This window comes from Gymnoscopelus microlampas (genome assembly GCF_963454915.1).
Source record: "Gymnoscopelus microlampas genome assembly, chromosome: 12".
Taxonomy (NCBI): domain Eukaryota; kingdom Metazoa; phylum Chordata; class Actinopteri; order Myctophiformes; family Myctophidae; genus Gymnoscopelus; species Gymnoscopelus microlampas.
The window spans coordinates 24,698,410-24,717,296 of record NC_139949.1 but is presented as its reverse complement, the minus strand read 5'-3'; the positions used below and the strand labels follow the sequence as shown (position 1 = coordinate 24,717,296).

Genomic DNA, 18,887 nt, shown 5'->3' with positions numbered 1-18,887 from the left:
TAGCCTGAAGTCTCTACGTTTTGAAATGTATGTCATTAAACAATTAAATTATTATAATAAAATGCAAAATGCTTTTTTTTTTACTTTGTGATTAAATTATTTCAAAAGCAAAAATATTGGATAGATTGGATAGAATATTGGGTGAACATTTTAACCCATATTTTGCTAAAGTTCATAATCTTGGCCGACACGTTGCATATTTGAACTCGGATGTAGATGACGGTGTCACCAAAACATACTCTCACTTTTCACAGAAATGTATTTTTTAAAAGAAATAGCCTATTATCAAAAATATACTTTCTATAAACAAAACATGTATGTTTTATATTTAAAAAAAGAGAGTTTAAATTACAAATCAAAAGTTTAACCAGAAGTAAAAGAGATTTTCCATTTTTACAAGTTTGTCAAGTGATAATGTGTTAGTGACTGATCTGTCCAGGCTATGGATACACAATGAAGTGTTTCTGAAGTCAATAGCAGAACATCACAAAAAAATCATCAAACTACATTGACATTAATTTAATGAAATCTTCTGCAACAGGTCGCTGTCTTTTCAAGTCGGAGCAATGTGAGGAAGTTGCGTGTAGGCAGAGTTTACCTTTTCTCCGGTGTGGCCTGCTCTTATGACGTGTGTGCTGGTGTTCCAAACCATGACGAACACGCTCCTTGACCGGGGTCTTTGACCTCTGGTCCAGTCCTGACTCCGACGGACAAATGTATTCACACTGGCAACGATGTGATCCTGCTGCCCAGGTGTAGAACCAGGATGCCCAGAACAGCCATGCACCAACCCACATCTTCACAGGTCCAATGTGCACTTCCTGGATAGAAATAAATCCTACGCATGGATGCCAGGCGCTTGTGCACCATCCATAACCTCTAGAGATTCGGGACCTCCTATTGGGCAGCTCCACGATACCTTCTTTTCCCCAACAAGACCCTTGCCCACAATTTGATGCTCAGAGATTGTTTTTCTGCCTTTGTATTTCGTAAACATGCTTTTGTGCTCCTCTTCCCTCCCTCTTTAATTTGGCTTCACTCGCTGTGCCACCCTCCTCTCTGCCTATTTCTTTTCTCTTAAGGAGGGAAAAGTTTTTTTTTCTCCCCTTTTTCAGGGGGGGGGGGGTGATTAAAAAACAAGTTTCAGACCCCATGCTGCGCAAGGAGTGTGGGGAAGGGGTCCAAGGGGTACTGTCTTGTCCAACAACATCTGTGGCATTCGTTCTGCATAGAGTAGGGGGTGTGGGGGCAGAAAACAAGGCCTAGCCTGGGGGAGGAGGAAAGTGGAGGTTGGAACAAGGGGAGGTGACACTGAAAAGCCTGTTTTACCAAACTGGATCAGCTTCATCAATCAAATGTCTACCGTCCGACTGATCAAATGCAGCACGACTGTTTCTGCTCTGTACAAAATCACCAAAACAAATCACAGTTATTATTATTATTTTAGGGCAATTCTGTGAAGTTTAAACTGTATGACATGCTGTTGGACCTCAGGGGTGCCCACACACCAGTTAATTGAGGTTATAAAATGGGCCGTAAAATTACATTTACGAGGGAGTGTTTTCAAACTATTTTGACCCCCTTCTCATAAGTTCTAAGAGGGGCCAAGTTTTTGTTAAGAAACATTCCTGCTTGGTTGGCAGGAAGTAGGTGACAGAGCCAAATTAGATCTAAATGAAAGAAAGAAACGCTGGAGCATTCTCATTTGCCAAAAGAGGAGATTGTTCACTTGTGCTGCATGGTGACAATTTTCAATTGTCAGGGCTCATGTGCAAATTATCTGGCCACAATAATGTCATTTCTTTTGAAGAGCTAAAAGGGAAACAGGTACAAAGGCTTCTTTTTCCTCATTCACCGTTTTCCTTAGTGAGACATCTCAAGCCCCCCCCCCCCAAACCAACCAGTCAACTAGTGCAAGAAATTTGTAGCTGCCTTTCTGCACAGTATGGAGCTCATACATCATTTTCACTTGCCACTCAGTTTGAAGTAACCTTGTCAAAGGTTATTTATGTGTGTCTTATGCACAATGTTTATTATTATTATTGCATCAACATTATTGTTATCTCCTATCATCTACTTATTTAAACAATAAAAATGCATTTAACATTCTGTAAGATAATTGGAGTCTTGGCTTGGCCAATTTTCATTTCAACCCCTCAAAAAAGAAGAAGGAAAAAAGCAAAACCTAAACACTAAATCATTTATTGCCAGACACACGGCATCATTTTAATTTGAATGCATTCTTCTTCCCCTCTATTATAAAGAATGTGTACCTGTACTTCACCTTAGACACAGCAATCTAACTGGATACACTGACTGAACATGCTCGCTGGACCGCAATGACCACCCCTGTTCTACCATTGTGAGCATCCCTTTTGAGCAGTGTAGCCATTGCCTTTCAAGATCTTACAAATGTCCAATCACTTCTTCAACACTGTAGAAATCGAACCCCCATAGAGCCATGATTTGGCACACAACAGGGCGTCATGTCCAAGCAGCAAAAAGAGCCACTGGGAGGCATTCTGACCTCTAAACTGGGCCTTCAGCGTCCCCCAAAGGAAAGCAGCTTTAGGGTAATTCCCTCCTAAGAGAAAGGTAAAAACGAGACAACACCAGGGCATAGGGACTGGGATATTGTCCTCTTGGTGTGTGGTTCAGTGACAGCACCCTCTGGCTTCTCACAACGGGGAGTGCTGGACTAGAGCCATCCACCCACTGAGAAAATCCACCTTGGTTGGCTCTAAAAATACATAATTTGTCACTGAGGCAATAGTTCCCAGCTCGTTTTCCCCTCCTTCCACCATTAACACATAAGATTTTTCAAGCCCTAGTCAGACACCCTGCCAAGAAACCCAGGATGATGGCATCTCCGTGTTTGCCAGACTTCCACTTTGTTGGCTCATAAGACCATGTCAAATTAACCCATTATTTCATTAGCTGTGCCACCTCCAAGCATGCAAGCAAGTTTTTACCGACCAAATTAGCGGGGATGGATAGGATAGAGGATCAATATCAGTGGAGTTCTTGTACATTTGTCACATTCCCTGACAGCAAACAAATAACACCAGCTATTTTGAATCAGCACATTTGGAGGGGGGTCTTGTGGCAAAAGCTGAGTGGGGGGTGGGTCATATCGCAAACAGGGAGAGACGGATGAGGGTGTGAAAGGCGAGGCAAGCGTTCTGCTTGAGTTGATCTCAATACGGGATCTACTAGAGAGGAGCACACCCCATCCCCTTCTTTGCTGCTTCCAAACCAAGCACCCTGAGCTTTCTGCACACACCTCTTTTGCCCTTGCATCTTTCTCTCTTTCTCCGTATCACCCGCCCCCATCTCTTTATATGTCCAGCTGGCTGCTCCACAAAGACTTAGGCTCTGAGTTCTAAATGATCCTCAAACCCCCACATGCTTTGTTCTGCCCATTTTCCCACTACCAAGAGAAGGAGTTTACTAGCAAAAATTAAAATGAGGGAGGAATAAAGTAGTAAGAAAGTGAGAAGAAGACACACAGACTGGGGAGTACAGCCAGATTCTTCTAGAACTCAACCTCTGGGCTTGCACAGTTCTTACAGATTTCAAACATAATTGAATTGACAGTAAATATGTTTGAAAACATGAGAACATTTGAAATATACCGTAAAACGTTGAACTAGGAACAACTTCAAGTCAAAGTACACAACCATAAAACTAACTTAAATTGCATGCAAGGCCTTGCATGTAATTTCTTCAAGCTCACAACGTATCACAAACCGAAGCATTGTGAGCTTGTAGATCGGCTTTTTTGTTTTAAAAGTTTGGGACATTTGAGATTGTTATTCCAATTTTTTATTGAATATTTATTCAAAGATTTAGCCTTTAATGACATGCCCAAAATAGGGATGAAAATGTATAAAGACAATTGTTTCTTAGAGACACTTTCTGCAGAGGTAACATGTGGTAATCATGCGGTCAATTACAGACAACACGGCCCTCCAGGTTGAAAGGTTTCATATCCTCTATCTCATCCTGCTGAAGCCCCCTGGTTCCCCCAGCTTGTGTGAAATCCTGTGGTGGATTGTTGTGCACAACAAGGGCCGCTGTATGGAGATGTGGGCTGGAACTAATAGGATTGGTTTTGATTCATTAGATTCGCTTTCATCATCCTGGTTGGAATTCCACTCCACGTCTCCTTGGGCTTCACACTTTCAAAACTGAGGTGGAAGGGGGCAACTATTTATAATCGAGTCTCTAACCACTTGAACACTAGCGTCCCTATTCTGGGGCAAACATTCAAAATAGCAAATCTAAAAGCTCACAACGTTCGCATCGCAATTCGCAACACAAGTATATAGGGTTTATTGGAAAAGTCCCTCGAACACAATGGAATCATCTGTTTATTGCAAATAAACAGATGAATGGAATCTTTGATTGCAGTCATTGACTTCCTTTGCAAGTAATTATTCATGATTTGGCAAATGTTATCGCAAAACATGCAATGACGCATTAAATGACCCATTTGAAGATCAGCTTTATGTAGACAATAGACATCTCACATGGGACAGGTCAATCATTAAAGCCATGCTCAGTTACTTGACGTGGCCCATTAGAGCTTAGTGCATGGCACCACTGCTTTCTAAACACCTGTAAAGACCTAAATACTAATTCCAAAAAGAAATCCCCAGCATAAACTGCGCAAGGAGAAAGTACAGAGGTTACTGTGTAACTTAGCTGTCAACTCGTATGAGATGGTTATAAAATGCTGCGTGCCAGTATGCTGCATCTTCTGCGGCAGTGTCCATATGGTTCAACTCACCCAGTGGGCTGGTTGAACCATATGACAGTGGTCAAACCTCACAAAAGAGTGTGGATAAGCACAGCGACCAGCTGCACAAATGTTCTTAGACAAATGACAGAGGCTAAGATGCAGTAGATCCATGCACTTCAGTGGAATGCTCTGAGACAAACATCAGTCCCCAAAAAGCTATCTAATATCAAAGACTGCTGTGAAACCTGATATGAAAAGTGAGGGAAGACATTTAATGAGTAATTGGATCTAGGCAATTGTTTATAAAGCAGTGGACCTGATATGTCCTAGATTGAATAGTCCTTAGGCTTAGAGTCAGGTTTTGTGAAATTGCTTTTATAATTACCAACAAAAAATATTACAACTTTTACATACATTTTATATAAAATCGTTGCTGTGCGGCAGGAACCAGCTAACTCCATTTTTCCGCTTTTGCATTTTTTCCCCATAAATCAGGGCCATTGAACACCCTTTACGTCTGTGTATTGATTAAAAAAATATTGGACCAATGAAAAGTATTAAAAAGCGCTTCTGACAAAACCATCTAACTCCATTGGAACCTCAAACTTTCTGCTAAACCAGCTAAGTTCACCAAAGGGGGGTGGAGTTAGCTGGTTTAGCTGACTCCAGGCTCCACCCCCTTATGACCTCCAACCTCATTGTGAGCTTGGAGGTCAGCTGTTCTTATCAATGATGAACAAAACCTATCTCCACTTTTTTTTTGTTTTAGTCATTTCCTGAAAAATGAACATTTTGGAGTTAGCTGGTTGCTGCCGCACAGCAGAGATATATATCCTATCTATCTATCTGCATATCATTTTTTATTTTACTTATTTTCCATTAGCGGTACATACAGTAGATGTATTTTTAGACCTGAAATTTGGCTGTAGTCTGAGTGAGACTACATAGAGCCAAACTGCATCTGCATTATTGCTAAATAAATGGGAGTTACATACTTACATTCTTTTTATAATTAGCAATAGCATTAGCAATTGTTTTCACCTGACCTGAGGTGAAAGCTGCAGGCTGTTTGTGGAGCCAACTTCTAATTTATATTTGAAGTATATAAGTTGGCCCTTTAACCTACAACAAATGGCAAATACTACAACTGAAAAGAAAACACTGGCTCTCCCACTGTTTTTGTTTGGGATTCATTCTGCAGTCCACTACCAAACGAAGGGGGGCCTCTTGTTGGCCCTGCTCATCTCGAGCTGTGTACACTGAAAATATAGTCCTGCTGCCAACTTGACCATGGCAGCTCTAGTGTGTTCTTAAGGGCTTGGCATATACCGGCTCCAGGAAATGAAGGGGTAGCATCATGAAGAGGGCCACCAGGAACACTGCACTGACAACTGACAGCAGCACGTAACGGCCAATGAAGAACGAATCCACTATCTGTAAAAGAAAGTAGAAGAGGGTGAGTCCATTTTTACCCCAACCCCAAGTTGACAATTGATTGTTTCTTCTTTTAGCCACTAGATGTCATGAGAGCGCTGTGTGAGGTGGTTAATGCCAAGTACAGTACAGTATTCTACCATACTTTCCCAGTCACTTTTTGGTTTGGAAAATGTGTGTTTAAGTGATTTTAATTAACATAAGTTAATGGAACAGTGTAATGTTAATTTGGCCTACATCTGTGATGGGTTAACTGATGTGACTAAAAGCAATCAACGTGTGCAAAACAAATCATTACTATTCCTTCAGTGGACAAAGTAATCAAATCACTCCCATCATTCTTCAATACTTTTAACCATGTGCATTGCCAATTGTGGTACATATTGTAACATCAGAGTGTAATTAAAGTTGTGCTATTTGGTAATATCAACAAAGATGCTGTTTTCTAGAAATTACATTTGATTCAAACCCAAAGGTATTTTTAAAGTGTGCATAATCCTGCAGTTCTTTGTGGAATTGTTGCTCATTTTAATATCTTGAAATGCAAACCATACTATACAATGGCAACGCTAGCTGTGTTGTAGATCAAGTGGAAAAGGCTCAAAGTTAAAGCAAAAAGCAGTACTTTGGTATTTATTTCATGTGTGTCGATAATCTTACTATAAAATGTGTCTCCTCAGTGGTTTTACCAATCGATATGAACTTGCATTAGCATAATCGTCGCTGTCTGGCAGAAACCAGCTAACTCCATTGTTCAGCTTTCTTTTTTTTTCTTTTTTTTGGAAATCAGTGCTATTGAACTGTGTGTTGGTTAAAAAATATTGAACCCATGAAAAGTATTAAAAAGCGCCTCTGACAAAACCAGCTAACTCCATGGGATCCTCAAACTGTCTACTAAACCAGCTAACTCCACCAAAGAGGGGTGGAGTAGCTGGTTTTGCTAACTCTAAGCTCCACACCCTTTTGACGTCCAACCTCATTGTGAGCTTGGAGGTCCAACCTCCTAACTTCCGGAAAAAGTAACATTTTGGAGTTAGCTCGTTTCTGCCCGACAGCAGAGATATGCAGGGTCTAAGTAGAGCTGATTCAATGGTACAGTAGGGGGCTTCCCCAAGGCAATGGTAGGCTACAGTAGGGAAAACACTGTACTCTAGTCTGTACCAGTGAGTACCAAACCAATTCAAGCACTGTAACAACGTTGTCATTCATGATTACTCCCATTTCCAGACATAGCCTAATTCTTATCTGAAATCCTCCTTTAAAAAAAGCAGATTTCAGTGTGGCAGGGTAGGCCATAGTCAATTAGGACAAAAGTGCATGAAATTGCCAATGGTTGAGTCCCTTGGCTACAATCAAATGTACTTTTTTGATTACTACTGTATACTGGCATATTGTCCACTGGCACTGTCAGGCTTCTGCAACACAATGCATTGGCACCATCTCCCAAATACTCCTCAGTACAGTCAAAGATGCATCAGCATAATAAATAAAACAAATACAAATCCCATTAGAGCTTCATGTGTCATGTCGGTGCTTACAGAGAAGACAGTGAATGATTGAAATGATTCTATCTTTTCGTTTTACTTTTTCCCCAAATGATCCCATGGGACAGATTGGACCCCTTCACCAGTAGTTTGACAGCCCTGTGCTAGAGTCCAGGGGAAACAGAGTGGGGCATATTGTCTCTTATGAAATAATTTAATGCATCTCACTTTTAATTTGCCAATTAGGCAGCAAGCAGCAACCCAGAGCAAGGTCCATGTTTTATTAATGCAGCACTGAGCACAATGGAGGGAGCAAGCCAGAAAGGCAGGGGGCTCTTTTGCAAAACACCCCCACACCCCACCCTTGGTCTGGGACTAGCCTAATTGGCACTATGATATTTTACTTCAGTTAGCAGCAGTGAGGTTACACATTTCTTACAGCAAGTTACTTGCACACAAGTGCACACATCCGCTGGTGCGTGCACACACACACATGCTGACACAATTCAAGGTAGTTATCAATCAGGATACCATGTCAAGCTTAGTGTGCCATCTGTGCAGGTTCACTGAAGAATAAATCTGATCTGAGAACAAAACCCTTTGACCATCAGAATGAAATGAAACTGGCTGCCATGTGTGCAAGTTTGCCTTATGTTTGTGATTAAGGGTGCAATTTTAAAAAATACAAAAATGACAAGTTCACACTAGTGTAAGCTTGAAGATCAACATTTTTTCCATGACGGTTGTACAGCAAAACTAAAGTGGTTAATCAGACTAAGCAATTTAGTCGATTTGTTCATGAGAATAAAATTAATTACGTATCCCCAAAAGATGTGCTTCCCGATTATTAGATTAATCAAAAAAAGTGTCGATAGAACCATCGTTAAGAAAACTAGACTAGTGCGCTCGTCTGAGCTCAGATCTCTGCAAGTTCTGCTTGCCTACCGATAACCGACTATTTCCATGGTTGTAGACATTGTCTACTGTATATAAGAGCTGTTTTTACTCTAGTGTCAACATTTTGGCACATACTGTAACTATGTCATTGTCATCATATCAGGAATAACTTTGATATCTATCCATTTTTATATCAGCCGGTACCGATATGTGATGGACTGATATAGCTATCAGTCATCAAATTGATATCGGCTGAATTAATTAAGTAATATTATATGCAATTTGCGCACATTATTCCACGATTTGTCATCGTGGTAATTTACAAAGATTTATATGGTGGGAAAAACGAACTAAGTAAGAAAAAATAAGACTCACAATATCATATAATAAGTGTTTTCTGCTAAAAGATCTGCTGAATATATATATACAAATTTTGAATCATTATGGTAACCTTGCAATGCACTACTTTCTACAGCCTTTGAGCTGCTTTAAATAGACTCCCACACTACTTTTGATGCATATATTTAACAGTAACCTGAAAGGGATTTTCACAGGAATACAAATTAGACCAAATGTTGTAATGGTGGCAGTCACTTTTTTAACACCATTAGCATACCTCATTATCATTCCTGATTTTAATCATGGCTCCACTAGCTACGAGCCTCATTCGCTGAGGTAGACAACATTAGCTGATTTTACTGCACAGAAACCTAGGAAGTGACATGTTCCTTCCTCCCATGTGTCTCTGTTTTTTCTTACACAAAGGCTATAAAATGTAAAGTGGCCAGGACAGCGCTCTGCTTTGCTATTTCTGTGGGGTGGCAGCTTGCTTGGCAGATCTGGCTGGCTTACTGGCCAGCAGGCAACATGGGGGTGTATTTGTTCTGTGTTGCTGTTGGAATAAGATAAAGCAGAACGGGTCTTTATGACAAGCACATACCCATTTTGTCTCTCATTCATTCATTCACACATGCACGCACGCACGCATGTGACAAGGTCCACCATGGTACACCTGGCATTATGAAAATAGGTCTTTATTTGGCCGAATCACAATGCTGGTCATATGACAGAACTCCTCAGAATACACACTGAAATCATTTTGTTTATGGTTGAATAGTTAAATATGACTTGCTACTTTAAATTGCAATCCGACTTACTTGTCGAACAGTACCTCCTATAACTGCAAACATGCACTCGAAAATGTTTTATGTCCTGACTCCTTTCACGTAATTGTTGCATTTGGACAGCATGGGGATAACATTAGGGGTCATTAACCGCTTAAGCCCCAGCATCTGTATTGTGGGGAAAGCCTTTGCAGAAAATAGCAGATCGACAAGCTCTAAATGAGCTTGTCAATCAGCTATTTTCAGCAATAACATAAAACAGAAAATACACTAGTATAGAGCCCTGAGGGACTCCGGTCAACCATATACGGTTTAAATGGTTAACAACAAACAGGGGATACACCTGATTTTTCTGCTGCAAGGCAGTTGTTCTTCTAACTCGCAGCATCAGAGGCACTCTTGAAGATCAACCTCTGATCGTACTGTACTGTACAGTCAAGAATTTTATCAAGTTCTGTTTTGTTGACACCAGTCAATGCCATTATATTTTCAAAAGCAAAACGCTTTTCACAAACGCGTCATGATGCTACACGTGAGCTTGTAGATCGGCTATTTGTCGTACAATAACTATATTGTAAGAAGGGTGTCTCCAAGGAAAAAAGGTTGGAAACCACTGATTTAGGCTATGCCTAAACTATTACATTTAAATATTTTTTTCTAGTAGTGTTTCCAGCAGCGTTCCTTAAAGGGGTGTAACGGTTACTGAAATGGAAATGTCCTAAATAACAACATCCGTTAACCGTACCGGCCATCCTGCACAGCGACTCTTGGATGTACAGCACACACTGGAACACAAATTAAACACTTGAAAGCCAAAAACACTACATCTACAATCTCACAACGCAGCGTGTTGCAACGCGTTGTGAGCTTGTAGACTGGCTATTTTTGGCGAAGAGATTTGGTGTAGACGTAAAAATGCGGTCCAACAACAGTTGCCATTCAGGTCCGTTTCACTAAGACTAGCGGCTATGTTACATTAATGCCATAGAGATAATAAACACCATTTGGCCTCATCTAGCTTTGTCGCTTTGCTATTAGCCAAAGCCTGATGCATAACTATCATATTGAGGCTGCTTGTCTTTGTGCACTGTCTGCAACTTTGTCCACTAGGGGATGCTGAAGCAGCTCAACTATAATGCCACAGAGTAGAAACAAATAGAGGACCACAGCATGACATTGGATATGCGTAATGGTAGTTATGTCCGGTTTTGAACTTAAGTAAAAGTAGCAATACCACAATGTACAAATACAAAAAAATAAGTAAAAGTACTGCATATATATATATATATATATATATATATATATATATATATATATATAATTTCTTCTTTTTTTTTTATTTTTTTTTTTCCAGCTGTACAGATTTGTGGTATTGTGAATGCCTTGATTGAGCATTGTTTTGTTTTGTTTGTGAATGAGAAAAGTGATGTCTGAATGCAAAGTAAGTGAATAAAGTAGCCTTTTCCTATCATTCATGTAGTTTCTCATTGGCCATAAAGCATGCTAGCCATTAGGGAAGTGCTAACATTTAAGCATGATTGACCTTAAACTTTGTCATTTAGTCATGGATTTCAAATCTTCAGTGGTCTTTGTGTCTGAGAATGTAGTGCACCAAAAGCTGTCAAATACTATAACATTCTAGAATTGCTTATATCCTCAAAGTCCAGTTTAATTACGTCCTGTATTCATCCAAGGTACTTGATGATAATTCAAATTATGGAAAACTAATTTTTGTCAATTTATATTTTGACTGCTATAAGCTGCAAATATAGACCAATTATATGTTTACTAACATTGAGACTGGACGCACAGGTGATTGTTTCACGCAATCAATTCCCAACCTGTTGTTTCGGGGTGCGCACCCCAACCCCCTCTTGTGTGTTGGCTAGTGAGGCACGTCCTAGCGAGACCTGATAGAATGGGTTTCATTGCGCGCATACTGGTTGCACGCATACTTGTTCTTGTCAGTGTGTGACGTCGTCTGTTAAGGGTTCTATAAGAATGTATTATAGGAGACCCATTGGCACTATTTGGACATTTCTTCAAGGGTGTGTGTGTGCGTGGGCTTGACGTGGTGTGTAAGGGTCCATGATGTCTCAAAAGGCAGGGCATGATGCTCACCTCCATCTCTCTGACAGGAGAGGTGGTCTCCGACCTGCGAGGGAAAAACACCAGGGCTACAGTGATGAAGAGAGCCACGAGGAGGAGCGGGATCACCAATAGCCTGGTGAAAGACAACACACATCATTCAGCCTTAGTAGGGCTGTCACCATCATGAAATATTAGTCGACGATTCATTGTCATACAAATAATGGCGATTGACGATTATTTGCTTCTTTGAACACAGGAACATAAACAACAATGACATTTCTGTTGGCCTTTTAGGCTTTGTAAAAATAGTGGCAATATCAATCCACAAGCTCACAACGCATCGCCATGTGTTTTTTTCCCACTATTTTACAACAGATTAATTCATACATATGAATTGGAAACGATTCGGATGATTATGCAAAAATAATTGTGATTCTCTCAAATAATTGCTAATAGGCGATTATGCAATAAAAGTGACAGGTTCATAAATCATGAGCACGTGCTTGTGTCAGCTTGGCACAGGATTCTCTCTAGCAGGTACATGGTAGTGAGGATTAGTGAGAAGGTATCATACTGCAGGGCAGGCAGGGTAATCTGGAGCAATGCCTGAAGAAGATATTTAATGATCGAAAATTTATAAACGATTCAAACTTAGGAGCTTTATTTCAATGTGTGGACTCCATTTTTTAATGGATAATAATGGAGCAATCAAACTTCTCAATCAAATGTAGATCAGCAATACTAGTAATTTGTATCTAGACTAACATTTAGATACAGTAATTAATGCATTGGGATCTAAATCATTTTGGCCTATTCAAAGCATAACTGCAGGTGTTGGTTAATAAACTGTGTGTGTGTGTGTGTGTGTGTGTGTGGATCCATGATGGGATGGGGGGTGTGTGTCGCCCATGTATGGAGATCCATGATGGTGTGTGTGTGTGTGTGTGTGTGGATCCATGATGGGATGCGGGGTGTGTGTCGCCCATGTATGGAGATCCATGATTGTGTGTGTGTGTGTGTGTGTGTGTGTGTGTGTGTGTGTGTGTTGCTCCTGCTTACTTTGTCGACCCAGATCCCCTCAAAACGATGATCGCAAACACTAGAGTCAGAATCCAGACGAGGGTAATGATGAAAACTCCCAAACCAACGCCCAAAACCGTGGTGGCCATTATTCTTAAACACGGGTTATTAATACTATCAACTCAGTGTTATAGCAGGCTTATCGTGTGTTGACAAGTGTTTAAGATGAAAAGCGTTCGACAGACGGTAGCTATACTCCCCCATAATAATGTACCTCTGAAATTAAGAGTGTACGCTCCTAAAAATAACGTACAACTGAGTTTTAATCAGGGAAATATACGTTTAAATTAGCAACGTTCCACAGCTTCAAAAAGTGTGCTTTTCCATGGCACCGCTCAACTTCCTAGCAACAACACAAGCTCTGCACGCGTCGTCTTGGCAACAATGAACTTCAATTTCACTGGATGGGAGTTTAAGCACAGCCACTCGGGGCGCTTTTTACTGAATGGCGAAAACGATGCTGGGAAATGTAGTCCAATGTGTCGCTTTGAGTGAGGAGCGCGTCTGCGTCTTGAGGAACGGGGTTGAGTGACTGATGCGCAGTGGTGGAAAGTACATTACTCAAGTGCTATACTTAAAGGTAGGATAAGTGATTTACTTTGCTTAAAATAAGTGTTAAATAGCTCTATATTATGATCTGATAGTACTCATTGCTAGAGTGTTTGTTCAGTAAAAGGAGTCTCCCATGTCTCTCCAGCAGCTCTTTATTAAACAGAAAATGCATTTTCGGGGCTCTCTCCTGATTGGCTTAATTTTTGTCACCTACCTGAAAATGTAGGCATACTATAATCTGTTTACTAAAGAGCTGGAGAGACCCCTGTGACCGAACAAATGCTCTGTAGCAATGATTTGTCAAAATACTTCCAAAACAAAACGTTAATGAAGTCCATGATCATAACACCAGAGGAAGCTCCACGAATCATGTTCAACCCAGATTTGGCTCAACAAAGGGAATGAACTAATTCTCATGCTATTCAACAAAAATGTGGAATGCCCTACCAAAAGGAGTGAAGGAGTGTAAAACGCAACTCACTTTCAAAACTGCCCTAAAGATACAACTTCAGGAGGCTGCAATTCGAAAATGGCCCCTGTCTAAGTCTTAACCTACTCCCCCAACCCCCCCTCCCCATTTATTTCTTCTCTTGTACATATTTTTCATTCTTCATACCTGTAAGCTGATTGTATGACGTTGTGTATATCTGTCTGTTTCTTATAAGTCATCATGATTTGTGTGCATGTGGGGATCTCTTCTTAAACAAGCTCAGTCCTTAATGAGTCTTCCAGTTTAGTAGACCTTGTATTGTGAATTTGTACTTCCATGTACTGTTGTTCTCATGTTTTACTAAATAAAGTACATCAATCAATCAATCAATTACTATCAGAATATAATACTAAACCTTTTTAACAAAAACAAACCAAAAAAAAAAAATCACTTACCCTACCTTTAAGTCAAAAATGTTACTTGATAACATTGAAATTATACTTTTACTTTACTAGAGTATTTCCAATTTTTTACACTTTTACTTTTACTCCACTACACCTCAGAGTCAAATATTGTACTTTTGCAGTACTTTTTTCATTACTAGTAGTTACTTGGTAGATTTGGATTATTATTACAAAACACACTCCACCACTTCAGCCCTATATATATTTTGGCCATTTGAAAATAGACGATCTACAAGCCGATCTTGTAGATCTACTATTTTCAAGATTTGTATACATTTGAAAACTTGTGAAAAGGGACACTGTGCATAATGAGTAGGCTACTTCCTACTTTTGGTATGCTTTAAGTACATTTGATTTATTGAATAATTGATTGATTGAATACTTTATTAGCAGTTTGCAAAAAAAAAAGAACAGGAAATTACAGTTCCATACAAGGTCTGCTTTTGATTGATTGATTGATTGATTGAATACTTTATTAACAGTTTAAAAAACAACAACACAGAAAGTACAGTTTAATACAAATTGGATTGAACCCAAGAAAGAACTATTTGTTTCCATTGGGGTCCTGTGTATTCAATTCATTGAAACATTTAATGGCATACAAATGTACAATACTATGCAAAAACATCATATAAACCAGTAGTAGGCCTAATCAAACATACAAATATGTAGGCCTACAGTAAACAGTTTGATGCCGATACTTCTGTACTTTTACTCAAGTACATTTTTAATTGCAGACTTTAGTTTCTTTCTACATTGCAGTATTGATACTTTTACTTAATACAAAAAATGTAGTACTTTTTACATCACTGGTAGAGACAAAGGTGGGTCGAGAGGGTATCCGGATTACTCGCCCCAAATCACGCTCACCCCCATTGTTTTTCGCGGACCGCTCGCAGCCTCGCACCCAGCGGTTCTTGTATTCTTGTTGTATTATTATTTTTTTTAAACTGAGGATAAGGTTAGAAATAAGTTTAGGGTTTGGCATAGTTTTACTGAGTTTACGTTAAGGAATAAGGTTAGGTTTTAGGCATAGTTTACTGAGGTTACGTTTAGGAATACCAGGTATTCTGGTATTCTGGCGACTGGCGACCGTTCCGAGGTAGCCGGATTCGCCCCGGGGCGACTGTGTTTGGGGCGAGGCGTTTTGGTATTCTTTCAGACATAGTAGTAGACTGACTGAGACTGAGTATAGACAAAGATGTGTAGAGAGAGTATTAGAGACCCCTGTTTACGACACTGGGAAACATTGGGACAAAGTGCTTTCTTTGAAGGGTGCAATTATTGATGGGCACCAACAGGGGGCTGGCCAGATCCGCGGTTAAAAAGAACGTGTGTATATCGTGGAGAGAGAGAGAGACAGAGGCAGTCAGCAGTGGTGAAATGAGAGGAGAGGGCTTGATGCTGGTGGTGGGAGGGGTCTCGCGTGGCGGAGTGACGTCACCGCTGGTGTCGAGGAGTATAGGCTGTGCTGTCAGCCTGGTGTCAGTCTGATGAAGATTGGCATTCAGGTAAGCTGTCATTCATTTTCAATGTCAGAGCAACATGGACTAGCAGGGATAACAGACACCACGGCGGCTTTTTACCCCCCCCCCCCCTCCTCATTACTACAGGCAGGACATTATTCATACAGACACGCCAGGCCAGAGTGAGAGAGGCGAGGGAGGGAGGGAGAGAGAGAGAGAGGGAGAAAGGGAGAGAGGAGAGAGAGGGAGAGGGAGAGACAGGGAGAGAGAGAGAGGGACTGAGAGAGAGCGAGAGAGAGAGACAGGGAGAGAGAGAGAGAGAGAGAGGGAGAGGGAGGAGGGAGAAAAGGGTGAGGAAGGGGAGGAGGAGGGCTGTTGGGGGGAGAAAAGAGAGAGAGAACGGGAGAGGAGATGCATTTTTGTGCCGGACTGAAAGACCATTGGATTTTTTTTGCATGATGCAGCGATCGGATTATAATGTGTTGTTGTTGGTAATAATGTCTGTGGTGCAGTTCTAGCTATTATAGTATTTACCAAGTTTATGTGCGTGTGTTTGTGTGTTTGAGCAATTGTGATTTTGTGACAGGTGAATAAGCATGTGATTCTAGAGAGAATATGGATGAATACAGGAGGACAGAAGATATTTTATAGACTGATCATGATCATTTAGCACCTGCATGGGACAACTCGTTTCACGAGGATTTAAATTTAAATTGATACTTAGCCTAATGGTCTTACTCAATATCAAGTTGATGTGAAAGGTGATAGGCCTCTTGAAAATAGCAGATATACAAGCCCACAACGCGTCGAGGTGTGACTCGTTGTGAGCTTGTATATCTGCTATGTTCAAAAGATTTGGATAGAGATTTAGATTTTGCAAACTTGAAATGGGACATTTCTGCATAATGAGTACTTTTACTTTTGGAAGTACATATTGATGCCAGATTTTTTATAGACTGATCATGATCAATTGGCTCCTTATTGCCACATAGGACAACTGAATTCTGGTCGTTTCGAGGATTTTAATGTAATGTTTAATTTGATACTTAGCCTAATGGTCTTACTCAATATGAAGTTGATGTAAAAAGCCTATCTGTTTTTAGTCCAGATTTATTTCTGAGGTCGTTGGACTATTACTAGCCTAGATGGTGATTGGTGACAGCAATACAAATGGAAGTTACTAGTTTGTGAAATGCTAATATATTCCTTATATACTCTTATGATTGGCATGCTAAAATTTGTCCAATACAGATTTTTTATCAAGGTTTATAGTTTACAATGGATCTTGCTGGAATTGCTGTGGTGTGTGTGTGTGTGTGTGTGTGTGTGTGTGTGTGTGTGTGTGTGTGTGTGTGTGTGTGTGTGAAATAAGAGTCTAGACAACTCAAAAGAGAGAACATTTTGTTGGAGAGATAATCTGCACTAGTGCCCGTAGCCCGTTTACTGTTCAGTTTGCCTGCAAATGTTGGAATTACACTTATGTATGTAGCTTCTAACCAATTGCCTGCAGTTCTTATCCTTAATGTTCTCGACTAAATAGTTGTTATCTTTCTCAAAGAAAATACACAATTTACTAATGTTTGCAGATGAAAAGAGTAGACTAGAATGTCTTAAGTGTATCTATTATACTTTAGCAATCTTTATAACTTTTTCATTTTTTCTGTATCTTTAGTTTAAATTAAGTCTACTTCAGATTAAGACCAAACTGTTTGCAACACTGTGGGCTAATGTTTACCTTTAGACTACCCTGCCCTGAAAGAACTCCCACACTGAACACTGGCTCTCTTTGTATACTGCTTACCGTTTTCTATTTCAGATGACTGAGTTATTCCACAATTGCATGAATGAGCAGTTTACAAGATTGCTTACGATTGGCATAAAGAACAGTCTTGAACACTTTGAATCATATAATTAAATACTTTTAGTATTTTTGGAATATTTTAGTTCTGAGCACAAAGCCATACAGTATCCTACAGCAATGACCAGATATTTAAAGTTTTAAACTAATTGTGTCTCTACATTAAACTCATAATGACCTACAACAAATGTAACTAAAATACCATCACTCACAACATTGTCATTAGTGTTGGCCTGTGCCTCAAAAGTTGGAGAATGAATTATGTTATCATAACTTGTGTGAGAGTTTTTGCTATGATTACAAATTAGGTCTGGGGCGATGTGGACATAATCAAATATCACAATATTTTTTAGCAAATATATAAATATTGTGACGATAATATCATATGGTGACAACTTCTTTTAACATTTTCAAACAATATTGTGAAGCGTTGTGAGCTTGTATATCTGCTATTTGTGAAATATTTTGAGAATCTCTGAAAGTATAAAATAAGGTCTAAATGATTCATACCAGGAAAACACTTATGCCATCTCACAATATTATTAATATCCAACTCCCAGATGATATCAACAGTAGTTTCCTATCACAATATAAATATAATATCAATGTATTGCCCAGCCCTATAACAAATGCAGTAGCTTAGTGATGATCAAAGCACATATTCCATCATGTTATAATGTTGCATGTTATGGTAAAGCCGTATCAATTTAGCTGGAATTACCACTGTTGTACTGTTCATTTGTACTATTCAAAAACATTACTTCCCTTCTTTTAGTATTGTGTGGAAAATGGACAATACTGAAAGAAAATCACACAAGGAACAAAACATAGACCTGAGAAGAATGTATCTGTAACACTGAATGGAAAGTTCTGTAGGTCAGTGGTTCTCAAAGTGGGGTCCGGGGACCCCAGGGGTCCTTGAGGAGGTTCCATGGGGCCTCCAGCTAAATTGAATAATATAGCATAAAACCACTTTAACCTCACTTTTACATCGGACTATTTGAAAATAGTCGATCTAAAAGCTCACAAGGTGATGCGTTGCGAGCTTGTAGATCTGCTATTTCCAAACAATCTTGAAACAAATGTGAAAAATTTGAAATATTTTTTAAACTATTTTTATAACACAAATCTTGTGTGGGGGCCCCTGGCATAAAATATTTTCACGGCCAAAAAACATTAATTTGGAGGTCCTTGACATACAAAAGTTTGAGAAGCACTGCTGTAGGCCAGTGTTTCAAGTTGGTGTCGATGTTTCAAGTCAAG

The 18,887-nt window shown here is 39.7% G+C and overlaps 2 protein-coding genes across 2 annotated transcripts in view; one reads left to right on the top strand and one right to left on the bottom strand.

Moving 5' to 3' along the window:
* Window positions 1-5,226: 5,226 nt before the first annotated feature.
* Window positions 5,227-13,183, bottom strand: tmem218 (transmembrane protein 218). The gene is made up of 3 exons (XM_084075222.1): window positions 12,834-13,183; window positions 11,805-11,907; window positions 5,227-6,178 (listed from the first exon to the last, which is right to left on the bottom strand). Exons 1-3 carry the CDS (start codon window positions 12,941-12,943, stop codon window positions 6,044-6,046), a joined length of 348 nt encoding a protein of 115 aa, XP_083931348.1. The 5' UTR covers window positions 12,944-13,183; the 3' UTR covers window positions 5,227-6,043.
* A 2,503-nt stretch (window positions 13,184-15,686) lies between these two features.
* Window positions 15,687-18,887, top strand: part of LOC311057984 (homeobox protein PKNOX2-like) — a 91,223-nt gene continuing 88,022 nt past the window's right edge. The window contains exon 1 of the mRNA XM_084075214.1: window positions 15,687-15,811. The gene's annotated coding sequence lies outside the window, so the exon portion shown is untranslated. The remainder of the gene's footprint in view (window positions 15,812-18,887) is intronic.

Bases quoted from the DNA above. Each gene is read 5' to 3' on its own strand.
- tmem218 (XM_084075222.1), bottom strand. From the start codon at position 12,943: ATGGCCACCACGGTTTTGGGCGTTGGTTTGGGAGTTTTCATCATTACC. The intron at 11,908-12,833 runs GTAAGCAGGAGC...GTCTTTCACCAG, and splicing joins AGGGGATCTGGGTCGACAAA to GCTATTGGTGATCCCGCTCC. The intron at 6,179-11,804 runs GTGAGCATCATG...TTTCTTTTACAG, and splicing joins CTCCTGTCAGAGAGATGGAG to ATAGTGGATTCGTTCTTCAT.